The following is a 20,629-nucleotide window of genomic DNA, read 5'->3' on the forward strand; positions in this document are numbered from 1 at the left end:
CGATGGACAAACGGTGTGAGCCCAGCAGTTACAGAGGAACCGAAGTTTCGAAGTTCAGCTTAGTTCCTCTAAATTCTTTTGCACTTAATGGGACATTGGACTAGATTGCAAAAAATAAACTAAGCCTAAATTTGACTCTCAGATGTTGGAAGTTAGGTAAAATTCCATCACATTTGAATAGTTCTAAGCTAGCAATTTGTTACCCTTTATCCTTTAGTGGAATTGATGAACAGGTGGTTTGCAGAAGATCACCCAGTATATTTAGCTTCTGAAATTTGAGCAACTCGAGATTTGATTGGCTGCTCCTGCCACATGATAATCCAGGGCGCCTGCACCCGGGCGGCTTTTGCCTGGGCTTCTCAGGAGGGGAGAGCTGGGAGAGGTTTTGCTGCTGACCAGGTTATTGCACAGCTCGAAGGTAAGGCCCATTTATGCCTTCTTCTGAAATAGTCTCTGAGAGAATGTTCTATGGCTCCCCCTGAATTATTTTCCCCAAAGTTCTGAGTCCTAACTGGGAAAAATGGTAATGAAAAAAGGTTAGGAAAGTCAGGGACCCTCATCCTCTATGAAGGCCCCATGGATCATAGATGACATGGCGCGTTTACAGTTAGAGCCGAGTACTGTGCTAACCACTCATCGCTTGACCAGGCTGACTGTCTTCTCTAAAGAGAATTTTCTTTTTCATTTTTGCCTTCAGTTTGTCCTAAATATGTTCGCGTGAAGAAGGCTGTATGGTCACTGTTACTATATTTATCCTATCCCACAGGCCTCAAAAGGAGCAGCAGTTTCGCTAGCTTAACAAAACCAGCCACTCAGGGTATTGGTTTACATCAAGCATATCTGGGCGAAGGGACAGCTGCTCTCAGGCATCATGCACTTTGTAGGGAGTGACGCACTCTCTGGCGTCAGGCCGAAAGGCCTTCAGAGAGCTGGTCCCTAGTTCCTAATTAGAAATTTAGGCCAAAGACTGGCAGTCTTACTTGTACTTCAACAAATGTTTTAAACTTTTTGTTATGTTTCAGGCTTGAACTAGAGCTGCAGAAACGAACCGGGAAAAAAATTCATAGAAGCCAATGGTTTTCCGGAAGAAAATAATCCCATTGCTTTGAGGTTTCTGCTTTTTAAAAAAAATTCATAAATCGATTTCTTCTTGTGTTCTAAATTTGAAACATACAGTGCGTATCCTGGAGCAGGGCAGAAAACTAAGTCATCCTTCTTAGAATTTTGGAACTATGAGAAAAAATTCCAACTGCTAAAAGCCAAGTTGACTTTTCTTCCACTAAAAGTTTTGTTTGAAAATGTTTTCTCTTCAAGTATTTGGACATTTAAGTGCTGTTTCTTGAAGCCAAACTCTTCCTCACCTCAATTTCCTTTTATAACAAGAAGCGAATGAATTCTGAACTAATCCCAATGCTCTGCACATCACCGAGGAAGCTAGGGGAGGGAAATTAGAAGCTTTGTTTTTAGTGTCCCTTAGCCTACAAAAACATACAGTTATGTAGACTGGATTGGGTTTTTTAATTCTCTTATGGTGTTATGCATTAATTTCTGTCCTGGGGATAGATACTAATATGTTTTCATTTGTATGGAATGTGGACAGTTTGTAGGTTGCCACTACGACTCTGGGAAAATGGCAGATGACGAAGAGTATGAGGAGGTGATAGAGGTAAGAGCGAAAACCCACTCTCACAGCTAAGCACTTTGTGTTGTGAAGGCCAGAGCTGGGTGGGTGAGTCAACCATTTGGGAAACTATTGTCTCTTATAACTTCACAGAGTCACCATTGAAGCCCAAGAAAAGAATATTTTATGTCCATTTCACTATAATTATGTGGGGTTTAGAACTGAAAGGAAATAACACTCTTCTCATTTTCACTTTTCTTTAAACTCTCAAAAAACAAACAACAACAAAGAAAAAACAAGGTGTGGAATGCAGGTACATTTTACTTTGTCTTTTACAACTGCTTTTCTCCCCATCTCCCAACCCCTGGGATCAAAGGGACCCAGGCGTGTTTCCCCGCATGTGCACTGAAGGCTCCGGAAAGGGCAACTCCTTACTCCATTTCAAATAGTGGAACATGCAAAAAAGGGTGTGGGTTACATACAGGAACAGCCACACACATGGGGGTTTATATGTGTGCATGTACATGCATGTCCATGGCCATCGCTGATACATACATGAATTCATGAAGGTCACAGTGACGACTGGAGCCATTTCCCACAGACTCCATCATTTTAAACAAATAAACAAGACTAACTCTTGCTTTTGAATCTTGACTAACAGTCAGAGACCACAGTGGGTACCTTGAATTTTTTTCTCCAAATCATTGGTAGACATCTTGTACAGTTTTACAGAGTTGATAGTTGCATATTTGATATTAATATCATTTGTTGTAATCATGATATTGGCTCTTCCTCATCAGCTCTTGCCTTTAGCTTCATACTGTAGAAAAGAAATCCAAAAGCTTGGGGCTATAATCCCTATAAATGCATTGATACGAATCTGAAAGTCTGTAGTAATTTTCAATTAACAATGATATAAACACATAAAAAGCTGTGCTAACTTTTCATGACTGGAATTAAGTATAAGCTCCACCAGACCAAATTTCAAATAAAAATGCCAAAGTAAGGGGTTGCCCTTTCCCTCCCCTTCAGTGCAGATGCGGGGAAACGTGCCTGGGTCTCGTTGATCATTGGGTTTGGGAGTGGGAAAGAAACCACTTTTAAAAGACAAAGTAAAACTTGCCTGGAATGTCTTTATTTAGGTGAAGAAATTTATTTTATTCTATTAATAAAATTACCTTTATTTCTAAAGCATATAAAAAACTAGACTGTATCTCATAGTATTTAGCCTCCCTGGCTTAAATACTGGTAGATACATCTTCCCACAGCCATTTTTATCACTAGGAAGCACTTTACACATGTCCTTAAAAGTTAAAGCGATCACTGTTAAGCACACTGCAAATTAAGTAATGATTATATATTAAATGTTTTTTATTTTTCTATGACAGTAATACAGGAACACCTTCAAGCCTCCATCTAAACCACCTCTGGCTTTTCCTAAGTGTTCATGTGTCACTGGAAATTGTCCTTAGTGCTAGCCTTGATTGATTTAACTAGTCATAAAAAGGGAAAGGGCTATTTTTAGGTACCCCTTCCTTGCTATTTTGTTCCCATTACTGCTTCTGGTCTGACCAGCAGGTGCTAAGCTAATAGACTGCCTGTCAGGGTGTGTGTGTCTTTCTGGTCTCGGAAAAGATCATGAAAAGTCAAGAAAACTCATCAGAGAAGAGTTCAAAAACAAGAACCAGCCTCAAATACATATCTCCTAGGGATCTTGGACACCTGAAATAAAATTTTACTGGCATTCTCTATTCAGACTCAAATATAGATAAAGAGAACAAAGCAATGATATACTAAATAATTAGCATCATAGCTCTGAAAAAAAAAAAAAAGACGTAAGATTTGGCATACCAGTTAATACCAACACTTGGATAATGTTGGTTTTTTGGAAGCTTATTTGTAAGATCTCTTTCCCAATTGTGAGATCCCAGCAAAGGTGGAACTGGATAGCTCCCAAAGAGCTGCTCTTACTGGGATGCTAGAAAAGGTAAAATTGATGGAAAGTGTTCATTGAAGTTTACTATTTCTTTCCTAGCTACTTTTGTTCTGTGTGGCCATAGGGATGGCCCCATTTTTCTTCAGCTTCAAACATATTTCCTAAAATGTCCAAATGAACTTTCTCCTGTGCTAGAGTCACAAAGATAAAAGAGACATTTTCTATCCTGTAAGAGCATGGGATTTCTACTGCTATATATAAGGAAGCACACACACACACACACACACACACACACAAATCCCTTAATTTTAAACAAAACAAAAATCCACAAAAGTGAGGTTTGTATGATTATTATCATGGGTGAAATACAGTGGGTGGCCTGTGGTAATGAGAGTTTACTGAACCAAGGCCTAAAGAAAGTGGGCCATTGTGGAAAATTTTGCATCAATGCCCCCTACTCCATTCTTTGGTGTCAGGAAACTGGGAAAAATGAGCCAAGTACTTCATTTTTTAATCCCTTTCCTATGTGCCTTGGCCCTCATGAGCCTTTGCTGCTGTTTGCCCAGCAAAGTTGGGCGAGGCTCAGGCAGGATTCCACTCTCCTTAGGCATCAGAGACAAAATGTCAGCCAGCTCCTCTCTGCATCTATTTATTGTTAGTGATGTCAGATGAGAACAAAAGTGGAGTCCTTTCAGATTAGGCTGCAGGCCCTCGTGGCCATGTTGGAAACTGCAGCCTGACTTCCCCAAGTTTTGTGTGGAGGAACCATCTCTTCCCCTTTCTTCCTGTGGCCTTTATAACCTGTGGCCTGAACACCATCACGTCCTCCCTTCCTCCACATATTCCACACCAGCTAAGCTAGTGAAATCACCTCAGTGGCTCAGCTGAAGCTGAGACAGCAAGTGCTGCTCTGGGTGTAGCTGTCTGTTACTGAAAAGGAGACAGCCATCACTTCAGAAGAAGCTCTGGCTGCTTAGGGGATAATTAAGATGTGGATGTGCTCGGCTCTTACCATTTCCATGGTACAGTCCACTGGAAGTTTGCTCACACTGGGCTCTCTGCTTAGTTTTATTGTTGGTAAACAGCAAGGCTTAGCATCATAGTTTCTCTTTGCTCATACTGCATATTCAAGATACTCTTTTGTAAGCAGATTCTTTCTTAAATACCATAAGAAAAAAGTGTTCCTTGTCCCTGGAAAATAGCTTCCAGTGATTTAAAGCAGCCTCAGCCCTCTCAGTTTACTGGGCATTCTGCATCTTTTTGCCAGGTCTGATGCCTCCACTTCAGCTTTTACTAAAGCATCCTAACTGAAAACAGGCCCCAGAGTATGAACAGGCCCCTCTCCTTCCTCCCCACCTAAGCTAGGGCAGTCACCTTGTGTTCATCTGAGGCTGAAGGGTGAGTACTACTCCCATCACAATGATACCTTGTGTTCTGTTTACAGTACTATACAGAGGAGACAATTTACAAGGAGGTGCCAGGAGAGGTAAGACCAAACCCACACCTGCATGGACTGATTGTCACTAAAGGAGAAAGAACTTCTTTCCTCCCTCAGATTCCCAGAACCAGAAAGGTGGCAGAAGGGGGACCTACATACCATATTTTTAACCTTGGACTACATTCAGATGTTGAGTCTTTGTTTTTTACTGTAGCCTGTTGTAGGAAACAGTAAGTTTCTACTCACTACATAGATAGGTTAGTTGTGAGGATAATCACCTGTTATGTTGTCACCATTAGTCTCGTCCACCTGAGCATTTATTAGTGTACATGGAGCTCCAGTTCACATGTACCACAAGTGGTGGTAAAAGACCAAATGTTCCTATTTGACAGCCTATATCACTGTTTTTGCTGCTCAACTTACCAAAGATGGCAAGGAATGGTTCCTCACTGCTCATGTGGTGTTTTTTGTACAGAGATTATAAAAGGAGGTGATGTCAGCGGCTGCCGTCTCTCTCTGGCTGCAATAGGAGGATGGCTTTGGACTTGAGACTTACATAGGACTGAGCAGTTTCAATGTGTAGAGTTGTAATTTGTAGGGTAGAGTCTCTGCCACTAGGAATGATGTCTCTAAGATATAGTTTCCAGTGGTGCTGTGGTGTTCCACTCAGAATTTAGCATTTGGGGGCTTATGAGAAAGTCATTTTCATAGCAATTCCAGGTTGGAATCCTGCTCCAAACAAGGTTAAGCACTTCTCCATGTTTCATTTTCTGCATGGGGTTTTTTCTCTTTGAGCCTGACAAATAGTGATGTGAATGGCCAGTCAGAGAGCCCGTGACAGCATAAAAGACCATCAGTAGATGTTATAAATGTATTGGTTCCTTGTGGCCCGCGTGCTTTAGTAATAATGGATAGAAAGAGGCCAATTAGCAGCTGAGGTATCAGGTATTTAAAGTTTCCTTATCAGGTTTCTCCTTTCAATGTCGATGCTAGAATTCTGCCTCTGGGACAGACATCTTTGCCTTGAAGGAGACAAGCCAACAGGGTGCTTTGAAGACCAGGCTGTTTATCCTCTTTTCTTATATGCCATATTTTTACCCTTGGGTTACATTCAAACTTTGAGTCTTAGTTTTTCCACTGTAGCCTGTTGTAGGAAATAGTAATTTCCCACTTACTTCATAGATGGGGCTGTTGTGAGGATAATTATCCATTATGTTGTCACCATTATTCTTGCCCACCTGAGCATTTATTAGTGTACATGGAACTCCAGTTCGCATTAATGAACCAAGCCAAGAGAGGACTACATGTAATACTAATTGATTAGTTTTTTTTTTTAAGTTTTTTATTTCTTATTTTATCTTATAAAGAACACCTAAATGCCTACAGAAAATATAACTGATTTTTCTCATTCATTTAAAAGTTTCTGCTATAATAATGAATTCGAGCTTTTTCTTAACCCTTCCCCCCAATCTCATTTGCTTTTATTTGATCCAGACAATTTAAGAAGATTATACAATATACACCAAGATCATGATATTATTTGTTTTGATGGTAGTAGAAATTGAACCTTGGAACCTTGGCCATGCTAGGCAATTACGCTACCACTGAGCTACAGCCTCAGCCCTCACTTAAGAAGACTAAAGTATTTAAGAATATTTTATTTCTGATTTTTAAATGCTCCTTTGAGGTGTCTGAATATCTTTGGGCAAGTGTGACAAGTCACAATCAGCATCCAGATTCCTGTGTGTTAGGTGCTTTCAGACGGAAGTAGGGTGTGTCTTCGGGCGTTGGCTTGCTCTGTATAGGAAAAGTAACACCAGGAATGGAAATCTGATTTGAAGTTAGAACAACATACACCAAGATCACGGTACTATAGTTTTTGCTTTCCTAACACTGTTGAACTGCACGTTACATTTTCAGACAATAACAGAAGTATATGAAACGACAACCACAAGGACAGTATCTGACTATGACCAATCAGAAACTTCCAAACCAGCGCTGGTGCAGCCAGAACCAGCAAAGCCAGTGGAGAGAAAGAAGGTCATCCGGAGGAAGGTGGACTCTTCCAAGTTCATGACCCCCTACATTGAACATAGTCAGAAAATGCAGGACCTTTTCAGCTCAGTAAGTTTCAAAGCCCTCCTACTCACCTGATTTTATTACTGAGAAGTTACTGATCTTAACCAGCTTTGTTTTAGATGCTGGCTGGATTTTGTTTCTTAGTCTTGTATGAAACAAAACATTCTCTTTTAGAAGTGCATCATTTTTCATCTTGAATTCTCCTTTCTTCCGCACCATTGTTGCATGGAGAGAAGCCCTTACTAACATTGCTGCTGTAAGAGAAGCAGAAGTTCAATTATAAAACAATTGCTGCTTAACTAATCTAGAATAATGAAATAGTAAATATGTATTCAATGAAAGTTGGTTTATAGAAGCTAAGCAACACATAGTTGAACTGTGTGTAAGTAGACTAGCTCTTAGGTAGAGTAACAGTATAAAAGAAGGTCTCTAACAGGTGATGAGTGAGCAAGAGACTGTGTTTTAGAAAACCAAGACCAAATTAAGAGCTCATTTGAAACTGAGGATCAAAATACCCCAGAACTATGGTTTTTAACCACAGCTGCATGGTGGAATCTACAAGATTTAAAGCTACTGTTGTTCAGGTGGTTAATTGGTCCAAGGCTCAGGCCTGTGCAAAAGGAGTCTTAAAAGCTGCCCAGGTGGTTCTCACACACACCCCAGGCAAGGATCATTGCAGAGTCAAACTTCTCTGGTTCTTAAAAGTGCTATGTGCAGTCCTATAAGTTACATTGTCAGCAGACTCAGATCCATTTTAATAGATCTCATTTACTGATCTCCTATGGCAAGCATCTAAGCTCACCAGATAGCTTGACTGTATATACTTTCTAGGGGCTTGAAGAGATTAAATACAGCTCAAAAGAACATTGCATTACACACACACACACACACACACACACACACACACACACACACACACACACAATCAAAGTTGATGCCAAAAGCTTCCAGCTGTGGCAAATCTTTAAAGATTCAGTTTTGGTTGTATTACCTCTTGGAGATTATGGAGTAAATGTCCTCTGTGGATCCTTGACTGTTGTAAGATGTAGAATTCTAAATCACAAGACTTTCTTACATCTTTGATCACTACAGTGCTCAATAAAGATGGAAAATTATCTCGTTAATTTATTGGCATATAATGTCATTAATTAAAACATTATGAACCTAGAATTTCTGATATTCTGAGCAAAATGTTGGCAAATCCTCATAATTTTAAAGTTGTTAGTTTTTAAATCAGCAATCTAATCAAGATAGTTAAGTATGCCATTCAAGAATAATCTTTGATAGCAATGAATGATGCATATTCTTAAATACTTAAATGCTTGATAATAATGAATGATGTCTATTATTACTAAAGCAAAAGTTCATTGTATTGTTAGAAGAAATATTTGCATTCTTTTATAAAATATTCCATAATTCAGATTTTCCATGAATTCATCTGGCATCTCAGCTGTCCAAACCACTGAAGTTCAGCTGCAACTTCTGACTGAATATTTTTGCATTGTATTAGCAATCAAATCTTTTCAGACTTAACTCACTTTCTATATTTATTTTCTAAAATAATTGAGATTCAGGCTTTTGTATATGCATGCAAACAAAAAAAAATCAAGAGGATTATTTTAGGGTACATCCAAGATAATTATCTGTAACAAATTTCCAAAATCTAATCATGTTTAGGAAGAACAATTAACAAATCTATTTTAGTTTTTGCTGAGAGGGTATGGGACAAAATGACAGCTATTACAACTGATAATTGCTATAACTTGGAGAACTTAAAAAATTCAGATGGGATGTGTGCATTGCCTGAATTTGGGGCTGCTGTTTTACAGGTTCCAGGCTAATATCTGATATTCTTTTCAGAATAAATACAAAGAGAAATTTGAGAAAGCAAAAGGACAGCCATATGCCATCACCAATGATACTCCAGAACTGCGCAGAATCAAGAAAGTACAGGATCAACTCAGTGAGGTGGGCACTATTCCTAAATAAAGGAGAGTGTTATAGGACAGAGTTCGTAAAAAAATCACCAACACCATTTTAAGAAAAGTAGCAAGGTAAATTTTAATTTTTGACTGGCCGGGCTGTCTATCTCGGGAGTAGAAGCAGCCCTGATGATTGTTAAATCAGAGTTTTTATAGGATTACAGAATTATTATTAAAACAGGACATTTGTGAACCAATCAGGTTTGTACAACATAGCAGAATTTTGACTCTATTAATCAACAACCAATCATACAGACAAGTGATACAGTCATGTAACTTGGCAATCAACTTTGTGACTTTAAAACTAGCCAACTGTTTTAGCAATAATAAGTAAAATAAGACAGTCAAGGTAAATGACTTCTAGGTGGTCATACAATAACAAGATAACAAGGGTGGTCTTATGCCCTGTGTCAAGGCGACCCAAGACACCAAGCGGGTTACAGAAGCAAAACAAGCTGGTTAGTAAAAATGTATAGTGTCTAGAATTATCACATTCCATGATTCATGGCAAGAGCAATTTTCCAAGGCCCAAGGTTGCCCCCCTTTTCCTTTGGTGTGGAGCAAAGTTGCGGCTGAAATGGCTCTGAACAAAATGGAGTAACTTAGAGAGAGGTTTTGCCAAAAAAAAAAAAAAAAAAAAAAAAAAGCCTGGCACTGAAACCAAGGGCTCTAAGCATATACCAAGGAAATAAGGAGTTAAATTTCTGTGAGCCAGTCCAGACGTCTAGAGGCAATATTGGCCATGGATTATGTTGCTGTAAATGAACCCAGAGAGATGTCTAAAAGCTTAGCTTGGCAATCAATTTAAGAGAGACTGTGAGATGGGGTTTCAACTCACTGTGGTTCTCCATGTTGGAGCATAGTGAGACTGAGAAGGCACGGGCCAGAAATTCAGCTAGTGAAGCGCACTAGCAGTAGATGCAGGTGCTCTATGGATCTTTCAAGGTCAGTTTGCTATATAAAATGCAGAAATGGCACTTTGTAATGTAGATCTATAGCCACTGGGTCAGCGCTCTCTGTTTATAACATATTCTTTGAGAAACTTTGTATGTTCATGTTCATCATGAACCTCTGTGTTATTTTGCAGGTTAAGTATCGAATGGATGGTGATGTTGCTAAAACTATCTGTCACGTAGATGAAAAAGCAAAGGATATCGAACATGCAAAGAAAGTGTCGCAGCAAGTCAGCAAGGTAAGGCCATGTTATGAGTGGTACTGAGATATTCAACAGTGTATGCGGTACCCCTTGCCTTGTCTTAGAGGAGGATGGATAAGCCTGATAGTACTCACAGATAGTGTGAACTGAATGTCCACATGTACCAGGAGGCCCTGCAGCGGCCTGAAGTAGCTTATAGATGCCAAGTGGAGTGAAGATCCCATGAACTGAATTTTATGAGAACTTTTCAAATTTCAAATGTGGACAGCTGATTTTATTTTTAATTTTTATAAACATTTAAAATATTTTATCTAGTATTTTCATTTTATGTATATGAGTGTATTGACTGCATGTATGTATGTGCACCCTTAACGCCCACAGAGGTTAAAAGAGGGCATCGGATCTCCTGGAACTGGCATTATGGACAGCTGTTAGTTACCATATAGGTGCTGGGAACCAAACCTGGGTCCTCTGTAAGAATAGCCAGTGCTCTTAACCACTGAGGCATCTCTCCAGCCTCAGTGGACTTCACATCCATACTCAGGTGCCAAGGATCTGAGTGTAATATGATTATTACTGTGACTAGTAATAATCAGATACATAGAGATTAGAGACACATGTTCAAACATCTAAGTGTTAGTAGCTTATTAGTGCTGAAAGGATCATAGAATGTTGGCACGGTCAACATTTTCCTGGTAATCCATCAGCAACGTGTGTGTGAGACCACTTTTACCATTCTCTTTCTGTTATCTAAATCCTCCTGCCTTGGGTGAGACATCAAACCACATACTCTCTGCTTTTTCTCTCTAGGTTTTATATAAGCAGAACTGGGAAGACACCAAGGATAAGTACCTGCTTCCCCCTGATGCCCCTGAACTTGTCCAAGCCATTAAGAACACAGCCATGTTCAGTAAGGTGAGGTCTAGCTCTTTCTACTAGCCTATTACACACTTCAGAGCCATACCCAGAAAACTCTTGACAACTTGGAACCCAGCTCCCCAGTGCTTTTGTGACTAATCTTGAGGCCTCTTCAAGGGTGAGCTTTACAAGAAGGAGCCTTAGGGTCTGTTGAAGAGAGCTCTCGGGGAAAGTGGTGGAGAGACCCTAGGGAATCTCAGCAATATGGAACCACAAACACGGAGAGAATTAAGACACCTGAGAAGTGATCAAGAAACTATCAAAGCTGAATTTGACATTTTTCAGCAGAGCTTGTGTTATACTTCATATATCCCTAGCCATCATTCTTTTCTTTTTTAACTTTTAAAAGAAACTTTATTGAGAATTTCATACATGTATATAAGGAATTTTGATCAAATCCACGCCCACTCTCTCCCCTCCAACACCTCCCATTATCTCCCCATCACTTTTTTCTGACAACTTCATGTACTCCCTTCCTTCCTTCCTTCCTCTCTCCCTCCCTCCCTCCCTCCCTCTCTCTCTCTCTCTCTTTCTTTCTTTCTTTCTTTCTTTCTTTCTTTCTTTCTTTTAAACGGGGCTTTTTGCTACTCTGACATTACCCTTCTGAAGAGGTAACCCTAAAACGTTTTAGGGTTTAGATAAACACTCCCAAATACTTTTGTCATTTTTGGCCTTCGGAACAGAGTATGTTGCTAAGAGGCCCAAGGACATTTTGACTTTGAGCCAAGAAACTGGCTACTTTTCTTTGGCTTTTTTTTTTTTTTTTTACCCTAACTGCCTAGCCAATTCCTACCTTCTATTCTTATCACACCATTCTCTGAAGAGGTTACCCAAATTGCTGATAGGGAATAAAGACACTGACTGCTCTGGCTTCTTCCATGCTGAACAGGGATGCAGGGTGAGGCAATTGTGGACCCCCTTCAGTGAGTCTATCTTAAAGACTCCCAAATTGCATAACTCTTATCTGTAGGGAGAAAAGAAAGTCCTTGACTGGTGAACAGGAGATGTGAAGGAGAAGTAAACGCAAGTTATTAGCATTCCAAGTTCTAGACAGGGAGCCAGAAAAAAGTCAGAACAGGGCAAATTTCAAATGTTCATATCAAAGTCCATTGGGATTTCTTGATGAGAGCTTCCAAAAGCATCCATCTACTGGGTTCCTTCTCATTCTTCTTTTGGTTGCCAAGGCTGAACTCAAGAGTGAACTCAGGATTTGTATTCAGGCACTTTGATAGCTGTTGGTGTGGTTAGAATCAGTGTCAGTTCCCTCTCAAAGGCTTCTAGATAGGGGGAGAAAACAAACTTGGCCATCATTTTAGAACAATAGCAGGTTGTCTCCCTTAGCTACAGGTGGGCACTACAGTATTGCAGACCATGATTTGAAGTCTTACATCTGAGCAGCACTTTCTGGTTAGGAACAAATTCATCAATGAGAAATAATTGTCTAAATAACTTTTTCTATAGACTTAAGCCTAATGTCTGGGAAGTGTAATCCCTTGAACTCTTAAAGAAATATACTGATGACTTTACTCTTTGGTTATACTTTCCTTTTGGGTGTTTCAGACCATACAGTTGGCCCAAATAAATCAATTTATGTTTACACTTAAGTTCGTTTGAGGATCTGTTCCTCAGGGGTCACATGAGCTTGGGAAGCGCTTCTGACTCCTTTCTTTTACCAGTTCCATCTATGTGAAGATAAGTTATAGGTCCTGCTTGACCATATCTGGCTTCACTTGGAAGCATGGATGAGATATTTCCTCTGAGTTGACCCTCCTCTTTGTAGACTGGACACTGGTTCAAGTCCATCTCATGGGGTCTCCATGGCCTCCATGAACAAGAGGACAGGTGATTCACCACAGTTGCAAAACCTTCTGAGAGATGTTCCATAGTCTCCTAGAACTTAGTCAACCTTGGAGGGCAAGGGGCAAAAACTGTCCTTTAAGTCCCTCTGACCACATCAGTATAGGCCTCAAACTATGACTGTTAAACATCCCATAAGGTTAGTTCCATCAGTCTGGTACTTTTAATTATTATGTGCTATGTTAATAAGGCTTGGGTAAAAAAAACAAATATTCTCAGATAAACCTTGACTAGATTTATATTTTGTTTTTAAAACTAGTTGACTAAACTATGACCTTAGAAATTTTTAAGATTATATGTGTATCATTTTTGTCTTATCTTTTATGTATCATAACAAACTTACACAGACCTTCATCACTTGCTTAGGCTTTCTCATTTTTTCTATTTTGGAAAATATCTCCATTCCCATATCCTTTTAACATCTTTTACATTCTCATTCTCTTTTTTTAATAATTATGAGACATAATAACATAAACAAATAAATTTTCCATCTGTTGTGAGAATTCTTTTCTTTGGGATACTAAGCAATGCTTATTCCCTTTTAAGGTTCTAGTGTCAAGCCAATATTTGATTAAAGGTTTACTGGGGATCCAATGAATTTACTGAGGTTACTTACCAAAATAACTGAGGGGTTGCTGATGTGTGTGAGGGTGTGCACACTGGAAAGCCTTTACCCAGCATGGGGCATGCCTTCTTTTCCAAGCCTTCCCCAGACTGTATACTTTAGCCCTCTCCAAATCCAGGAGGCCATGTGTAATTAGGGCCAAATTACATACAGTTGGCTGGGAAGAGTGGCTGGATACTCCAGTAAGGGTCCAATGTCTGGCCATCATTCTTACTAGAAGTTTATTTTATGACAAACTAGGGGAACTACTTCCCGGTTCTTTATGCAGGAGGCAAGTAAAGTCACAGACAGGCAATAAAGTCTGTAAGTAAGAGTTTTCAGAAACAGGACAAGATATGAATAAAAAATAACTTGGATTGGATGGAAAGGAGGCAGTCACTGATGGAATTCAAAATTACATTTGATGCAGTGTAATTTGCTTTATCAGAGCTTTTCACTCTTTCTAATTTAGAAACTGTACACTGAGGACTGGGACGCAGACAAAGGATTGTTTTATCCTTATAACGACAGTCCAGAACTGAGGAGGGTTGCCCAGGCCCAGAAAGCTCTCAGTGATGTAAGTACAGCACAGCTGGTGCCATTTAAGTGTGGGAAAACCTGGGGCACATCTTTATGCCTTTAAAAAAGACTCACTGTTTTTATTACAGATGCTTACATCCAGAACAATAATGTATTATATTAATTTAAGTTAGCTATAATTTATATTTGACATAATTTACTCCAATCTCTTCTTTGTATGCCTGAGGAACATGACTCTAAGTTCACACAGTGTGCTGGATAGCTCTAGTGTCAACTTGACACACCTGGGTTGAGGGAGCCTCTATTGGGGAATTTCCCTCATTGGACTGGCCTGTGGCCATGTCTCTGAGGCATCTTTTTTATTGTTGTATGATGTGGGAGGGCCCAGAGCATTGTAGGTGGTGCCACCCCTGGGCAGGTGGGCCTGTGTTAAATAAGAAAGCAGGTTGAGCAGGGGCCAAGGGAGCTAGCCAGTAAGCAGTGTTCCTCCATGGCCTGTGCTCCAGCTCCTGCCTCCAGGTTCCTGCCCTGAGTTCCTACCTTGGGCTCCCTGATGAACTGTGACTTGGGATATGTAAGCTAAATAAACCCTTTCCTCCCCAAATTGGTAGTGGTCAGAGTATTTTGTCACAGCAATGAAGAAACAGACCAGGACACATAAATAGTGGCAGAGCCTTGGCTTACGAACGAAAGATGAACATTCTTCCTACCAGACCACATGTCACTGCTCCTCCTTGGCTCTGTTAAAGTTTTTTTTAATGATGGAGTGGTATTTTTAAAGACATCCATTGGAATCACATCTCCCTTTGCAAATTTACTAAGCAAATGGTGTTATTTAGCTCTGCTCCACCATCCAAATCAAGTCTGAATTGTGGTGTCTCTGTTCTCCACATGGAGACTTGCTGAAACGTGCTGACATAGTCATCCCACAAAGGCTCCTGGCAGTGGTGCACAGAGGATAGTTCAGAATTAGTAAAAATCAGCAGATCTACTTGCCAGAACTTTAATGTTTTAGATCATCTTCCAGACAAAACATGGCATCATATTTTCTCATAATTTGTTATGAGAAATTTGTGTATTAGAGGAACTTTAAAAGACCTGAAAGTCCTCAGCATTGAAACCAGCCACAGCAAAGAGCCCCATGTAGGCTGGAATCTGCTTTGTTTTGAGTACTTTATTTCTTCTCCCTTGGGTTTACTTGGATTTTGGTTTTATTGAAAACCAAAGACTATTCCGCTGGCCTTTGGCATGACACTGTATTATAATGGCACGCTGCTTGGCAGGTTTCATCTAGAAACTTATACCCAATGGAGATTTAACAAAGCAGTTGAGACTTATACAGAGATTGACTTCAAATGGGTACTAGGGCCTCAGCTGAGAGTTTACCCATTTGACGGTGCCTCCAGCTTTTGGAGTCTAATTTTTGTTGCTTTTCATTTTATATCTCTTGAAATTTTCATGGGTATATTTTCTATTCTGCTTTTGATTAAAATGTGGCTCATGTAAACTTTTGTCCTTCCACAAGGAAGGTTTGGAAATAAAACATAATGTTTTGAAGTCATCTAGTACACAGTATCAATTTTAGAATGTATTTATCTTGTAAGATATGGTTTTTGGTTTTGTCATCTGGAAATAAGCCAGCCCAAGATGAGGGAACAAACAGTAGGAGCTGAAGGGGGACGAGGAAATGCTGTGTCATGTAAGCCTAGGGAGAGTGTCCAAGAAGACTTCATCTCTGAATATTTCCCTTTATCCATAAAACGGATGAAGGATTGTCTTGACAGCACTCTTATGTTATAAAGTTTGAACTATTAAAGTTGGCTATGATTATAAGAGATCATAACAGTAAACATAATGAAGAACATACAACGATGAAGTGAAATCTCCCCTACTCTAACTCCATATTTATCAGTTAGGGAAAAGCTTGTCTTTTAATTGCAGACCAAGTATGCACTGAGCATCACATTACCAATATGGCTATTAAGACTGTTGTCAGAACCATAAATGTTTACAGTTATTGGCTCAGAGACCTAACCAAGCTGCTATCTGTATTATCACCACTATGTAAGCACACAGGTTTTAAGCCAAGGGCTTTAGTTAGAGTCACCCCTGCTCTCTCTCCACCTTATTTCTGTGTCCCTCTGAACTCTTCTTACTATGTTTTCCTCATTATCTAAATAGAGACAAAATACTTTGGGAACAATAAGAATGTCTTTAAATTGATCTGGATTACAGAATTCTAATTAGACAGAATTCTGACCATGGCCTCTGAGAAACAAGGACCTGTAAATCTGAGATCTTAGAAACTTTTTGAAAGGTTGTCATACTTAATAAATATTTCTCCTTAGCCAGTCATGGAAAATTCCAACTTGCCCCATACCTAAAGTAGTCTACTTAAATTAAACAGAGGAATGTATACTTTTTATAGTCTTTTAAATCGGTCTTTTATATCCTAGTTGATTTGATGACATTTACAGAAACTTTTATTATAGGCACTAGATAGCTATTATTAGGACAAGACATAATTAGACCTAGTTAAAGCACGAGATGGTTGGGACCTTGGAATGAACCAATTCCTTTTTAAAAATAAATAGGAATACTGCCATGTGGAAGGAAAAATATATTCTACAGAAGTCTCACAGCTGTGTGATGGAAGAGTTGGGAGGATGATGTTCCGGTTCAGGCTTCTGTTGGTGGCCTTGGTGTGTAAGGCACACATGTACAAAATCAGCCACTGACCCCTCCTCTGGTTAGAAAATTCAGGAAGATAGGAAGAAAGGAGAGCAGGAGTGAACATGATTCATAGATACCAGACTTCTCTTAAGGCAATAGGAGGTTTGTATAGGCTAGAGGGAAGGAGTTAATGAAGAGGAAGAGATTGAAGCTGTTAGACAGAGCAGGGGCAACTGATGGACCTAGGTACAAAGAGCAAGTGGGGGAATCGCATGTAGCTCAGGAGCCATGCCCTGTGAGGGATGCTTCTCCCGGGAGCCAGAGCTCCTCAGCAAAGGAGGGAGCTGAGAATAACATGGAGTTGATTGAGGATTTAGGGACAGTGTTGGAGTTTAGACCAGCTGCTGTGAGTAAGACTGTCACAGACATATCATGGATGTTCAAGCTTCAAAGTGCAATTGGATACCATAATTCCATAGAGTGTTGAATGTAGTGCCCCAATCAAGGCACAGTCCAGAGAACAGGAACCTGGATAGAAATGTAGATTTCAGGCTAGGTGCAAGGTATACAGGAGTCCTCCTCTGTGGCTTTTCATGTATTCCTCTTAACCCCACGATGTTAACTCCACCCCACCCATAGTGTTGGGTGACTTTCCTCTGCAGCACTCAGTATCCTGGCCAAAAGAAAAGGAAAATGGGTGACTAAGTTGGTCCAAAAGAAAAGACACATGGTTGAAAGTTGAGGATGCTAGCTAAAAGAAAAATTGCCATTACAAATTATGTCATGAGATCAAATGGAAGGGAACAGGTCTAGGGCCATGAGTTCTTGGAAGGAGAGAAGAGTCAAAGAACTAGAAATAAGTAGCAATCCTGAGAGCCAGAGCGTGCAACATAAGAGGGCAGTTATGGCAAGATAGTGCATGAAAATTGGAAGATTTTGAGGGTGAAAATACTGTATTTTTAAAAAATGCTGACAAAAGGAGCATGAAAAATAGTATAATTTCCAACATTTTTTCCTTTATTTTGTCAGATTGCCTACAAAAAAGGACTCACTGAACAGCAAACTCAGTTCACATCTCTGCCGGATCCTCCAGATATAGAGTTTGCCAAGAAAGTAACCAACCAAGTGAGCAAGGTAAGCTAGACACCCTCTCTTTTAGAAACTCAACCATTTGAGAAAGGAACCTGCAGTGCCCACGAAGAGGAAACAGAAACACTAGGGGTATTTTTGCACACAACCCCAAAACTTTATACCATAGCAGCCCATTGGTCAGGAACATGAATAATGTTAGTGTTCAGTCAGCATGATGACACAGCGATTTTTAAATGTCACACTCACCTTTTGATAACAGAGCATACATCTTAGTACCACTTGACATTTTTCTTTGAATTTCTGAGACTGCTACTTACACAGTCACCGTGTATACACATCCTTCCGTGAAGGATGTGGTTTAGCTCAGTAGGAAGAACACGTGAAGTTTCACGCCAGCAGTCAGACGTAAACAAACGAAACTGTGTAAGTGGCTCTCAGCATAGCTCAGTAGACAGTGTTGGGGCCTGTATTTCAGAACTTTGAGGCCCTGGCAAGCTGCTTAGTCTGCCTGTCTTTGGGCCAATAAAGTAGCCCAGAGGAGCACAGCTCTGGCAAGGCATGCAGTGACAAATGGTCCGCTGATGCATAGGTCCACATGAAATCCTGTTTTAAACTGGTCCAAATCAGGCCACTTTCTCCTGAGAGACTGCTACTTTTTTTTTTTTTTTCCTTTGAGATAGGGTCTTTTTATAGCTCCAGCAGGCCTAGAACTCAATATATAGACCAGGCTGGGCTTGATCTCACAGAGATTTGTCTGCCTCTGACTCCCAAGTGCTGGGATTAAAAATACACCACCATCTTGGCTACTTTTAAATACCATTCTTTTCCTCTGAAAGTCGAGTCTCAGTTTGGCCTTCTGCTTGAATTGTGATTGAACTTCAAAGTAATATAGGGGTCGGGTGAGGTCTGTTATTAGAGGAAAAGAAAGAAAATATGTGAATGATGAAATCTATTCAGTGATATTTTCAATGTCTGATTTTGCAGATTGCTTACTGTAAAACTAGGTGTGTAAGTATAGTACAATTATTGAGAATACTAGCAGCCTTCCATTCTCTCAGGGGTGAACAGAGATTAACTGTAGACAGGACATAACAGGATGCACCCTAAAAATATGGCTACTAGAATGGCTTTCATTTTATGTCCATTGGACAGCAATCTTCACTTAGATAGGGTAACAGTATTGTTGCCAGATCTGGGTTTGTCCTTGTAGAATAACATGAACCAAGGGAGAGTGACTGGATGAAGGTCACTGGATTTGGCCGTGGTGACATGATTTAGTGTTACCCAGATTTCAAGGTGGGTATTAGTGACTATTGTGCATCCAAAATACCAGTCCAGTGGGAGAGAAATGCTTGTGTGCGGTAGCCAGTCAATCCAACAACCAGACATCCATCCACAGAAGCACAGGCCACCAAGGGTGACTTCCTGTGGGGCTCTCTCCTCAGTCTTCCCCACTGTCAAGCTACTTGGACCAAAATAGGGAAAAATATCTCATTTATTGACCCACTCTCAGACATTTAAGCTCTTGACATTTCCTTGCCAAATTGTGTCTTCCAGACCCATTCTTTGTCTTCCAGGTTCCAATGCAGCTGGTAATGGTGACATATTGGCAATGCTTGTATTGAAATTATGTTCTCCCTAGTAGCCTCCCTTACCATGTATTTTAGAATATATTCTCTCACCTTTGTCTTGGTCAAAGTGATGAGCGTCATACCAGCACCCTTTCCAGGCTCGGGCAATAGCTCTAATTTAGGTGGACAGGGAGAGTTGTTCTATCTTCGCAGGCTCACTGTGACCAGCTGAAAGTTGGATTCTGTAGGCAACACCAGAAAGGCCCTTGAGTTTCTCTAGGCCTACCTCTCTGCTTCCCTCCTGGTTGGAATTTCCAGTGATCTAGTAGAAACTGGAATTTTTTTTTTTTTTTTTTAATATCTTGCAAGCCAGGCATGATGGTGCACGCCTTTAATCCCAGCACTTGGGAGGCAGAGGCAGAGGCCAGGTCAACCTGAGAGTTCAAGGCCAGCCTGGTCTACATAGTGAGTTCCAGGCCAGCTGGGGCTACAGGGAGACCCTGTCTCAGAAAGACAAAAAAAAAAAAAAAAAAAAAAAAAAAAAAAAAAAAAGTCTTGCCGTGCCACTGTTAGACAGCAGTTAGTTAGAAGCTCTGATCTTTTGAAATCTTCTCTTGCATAGGATTAGGGAGATGCCAGTGGATCTCACCAGAAGGCATTTGATTGAGTCATGAAAGCAACTCTGGACCAGCTGTGGGCAATAAAAACTCCTCCCTGACTTTGAAAAGACAACTCTCCTTGAATGGGACCACCAGGAGTCCCATCGTTTAGCTACTCAGAAAAAGAGAAATGCAATTAACTTGTTTCATTTTCCTTTCTGCTTGACAATCACATTAAAAACTACAGATATAGATCTGGAAAGTGGAAAATGAAGTCATGTGCTCAAGCAAGACATCAGGGAACCTAGCTTGCAGCCCAATGGACGTAACCTTAGTTAACTCCTGGGGGAGGGACGTGGTTCAGGGAAGTAACCATTGTATCTATTGGGCACCCTCCCACCCGCAGAGGCTATCCCAGGGCTTGGAACTGACCCAATGTACTTTCCTTTGTTAAATAAAAGTCCCAGAGAAAATCAAATCACATCTTTCCTGTAGGTTTTCATTAGTCAACTCCAGATGCAACAGAATAGGAGGGTAATTTAAGGGGAAAGCTTGGGATAGGC

The 20,629-nt window shown here is 40.2% G+C and overlaps 1 protein-coding gene across 1 annotated transcript in view; it reads left to right on the forward strand.

Annotated features, from left to right (window-relative positions):
- Nucleotides 1-350: 350 nt before the first annotated feature.
- Nucleotides 351-20,629, forward strand: part of LOC103738124 (nebulin) — a gene marked incomplete at its 3' end in the record, with an annotated part of 99,207 nt that continues 78,928 nt past the window's right edge. The window contains 10 exon segments of the mRNA XM_008837955.2: nucleotides 351-418; nucleotides 1,023-1,110; nucleotides 1,601-1,666; nucleotides 5,002-5,043; nucleotides 6,916-7,119; nucleotides 8,935-9,042; nucleotides 10,144-10,248; nucleotides 11,023-11,127; nucleotides 14,064-14,168; nucleotides 17,834-17,938. Of these exon segments, the coding sequence (XP_008836177.2) occupies nucleotides 1,631-1,666; nucleotides 5,002-5,043; nucleotides 6,916-7,119; nucleotides 8,935-9,042; nucleotides 10,144-10,248; nucleotides 11,023-11,127; nucleotides 14,064-14,168; nucleotides 17,834-17,938 (810 nt within the window).

This window comes from Nannospalax galili, unplaced genomic scaffold (assembly GCF_000622305.1).
Source record: "Nannospalax galili isolate Female #2095 unplaced genomic scaffold, S.galili_v1.0 scaffold499, whole genome shotgun sequence".
In the NCBI taxonomy this organism is placed as follows: Eukaryota; Metazoa; Chordata; class Mammalia; order Rodentia; family Spalacidae; genus Nannospalax; species Nannospalax galili.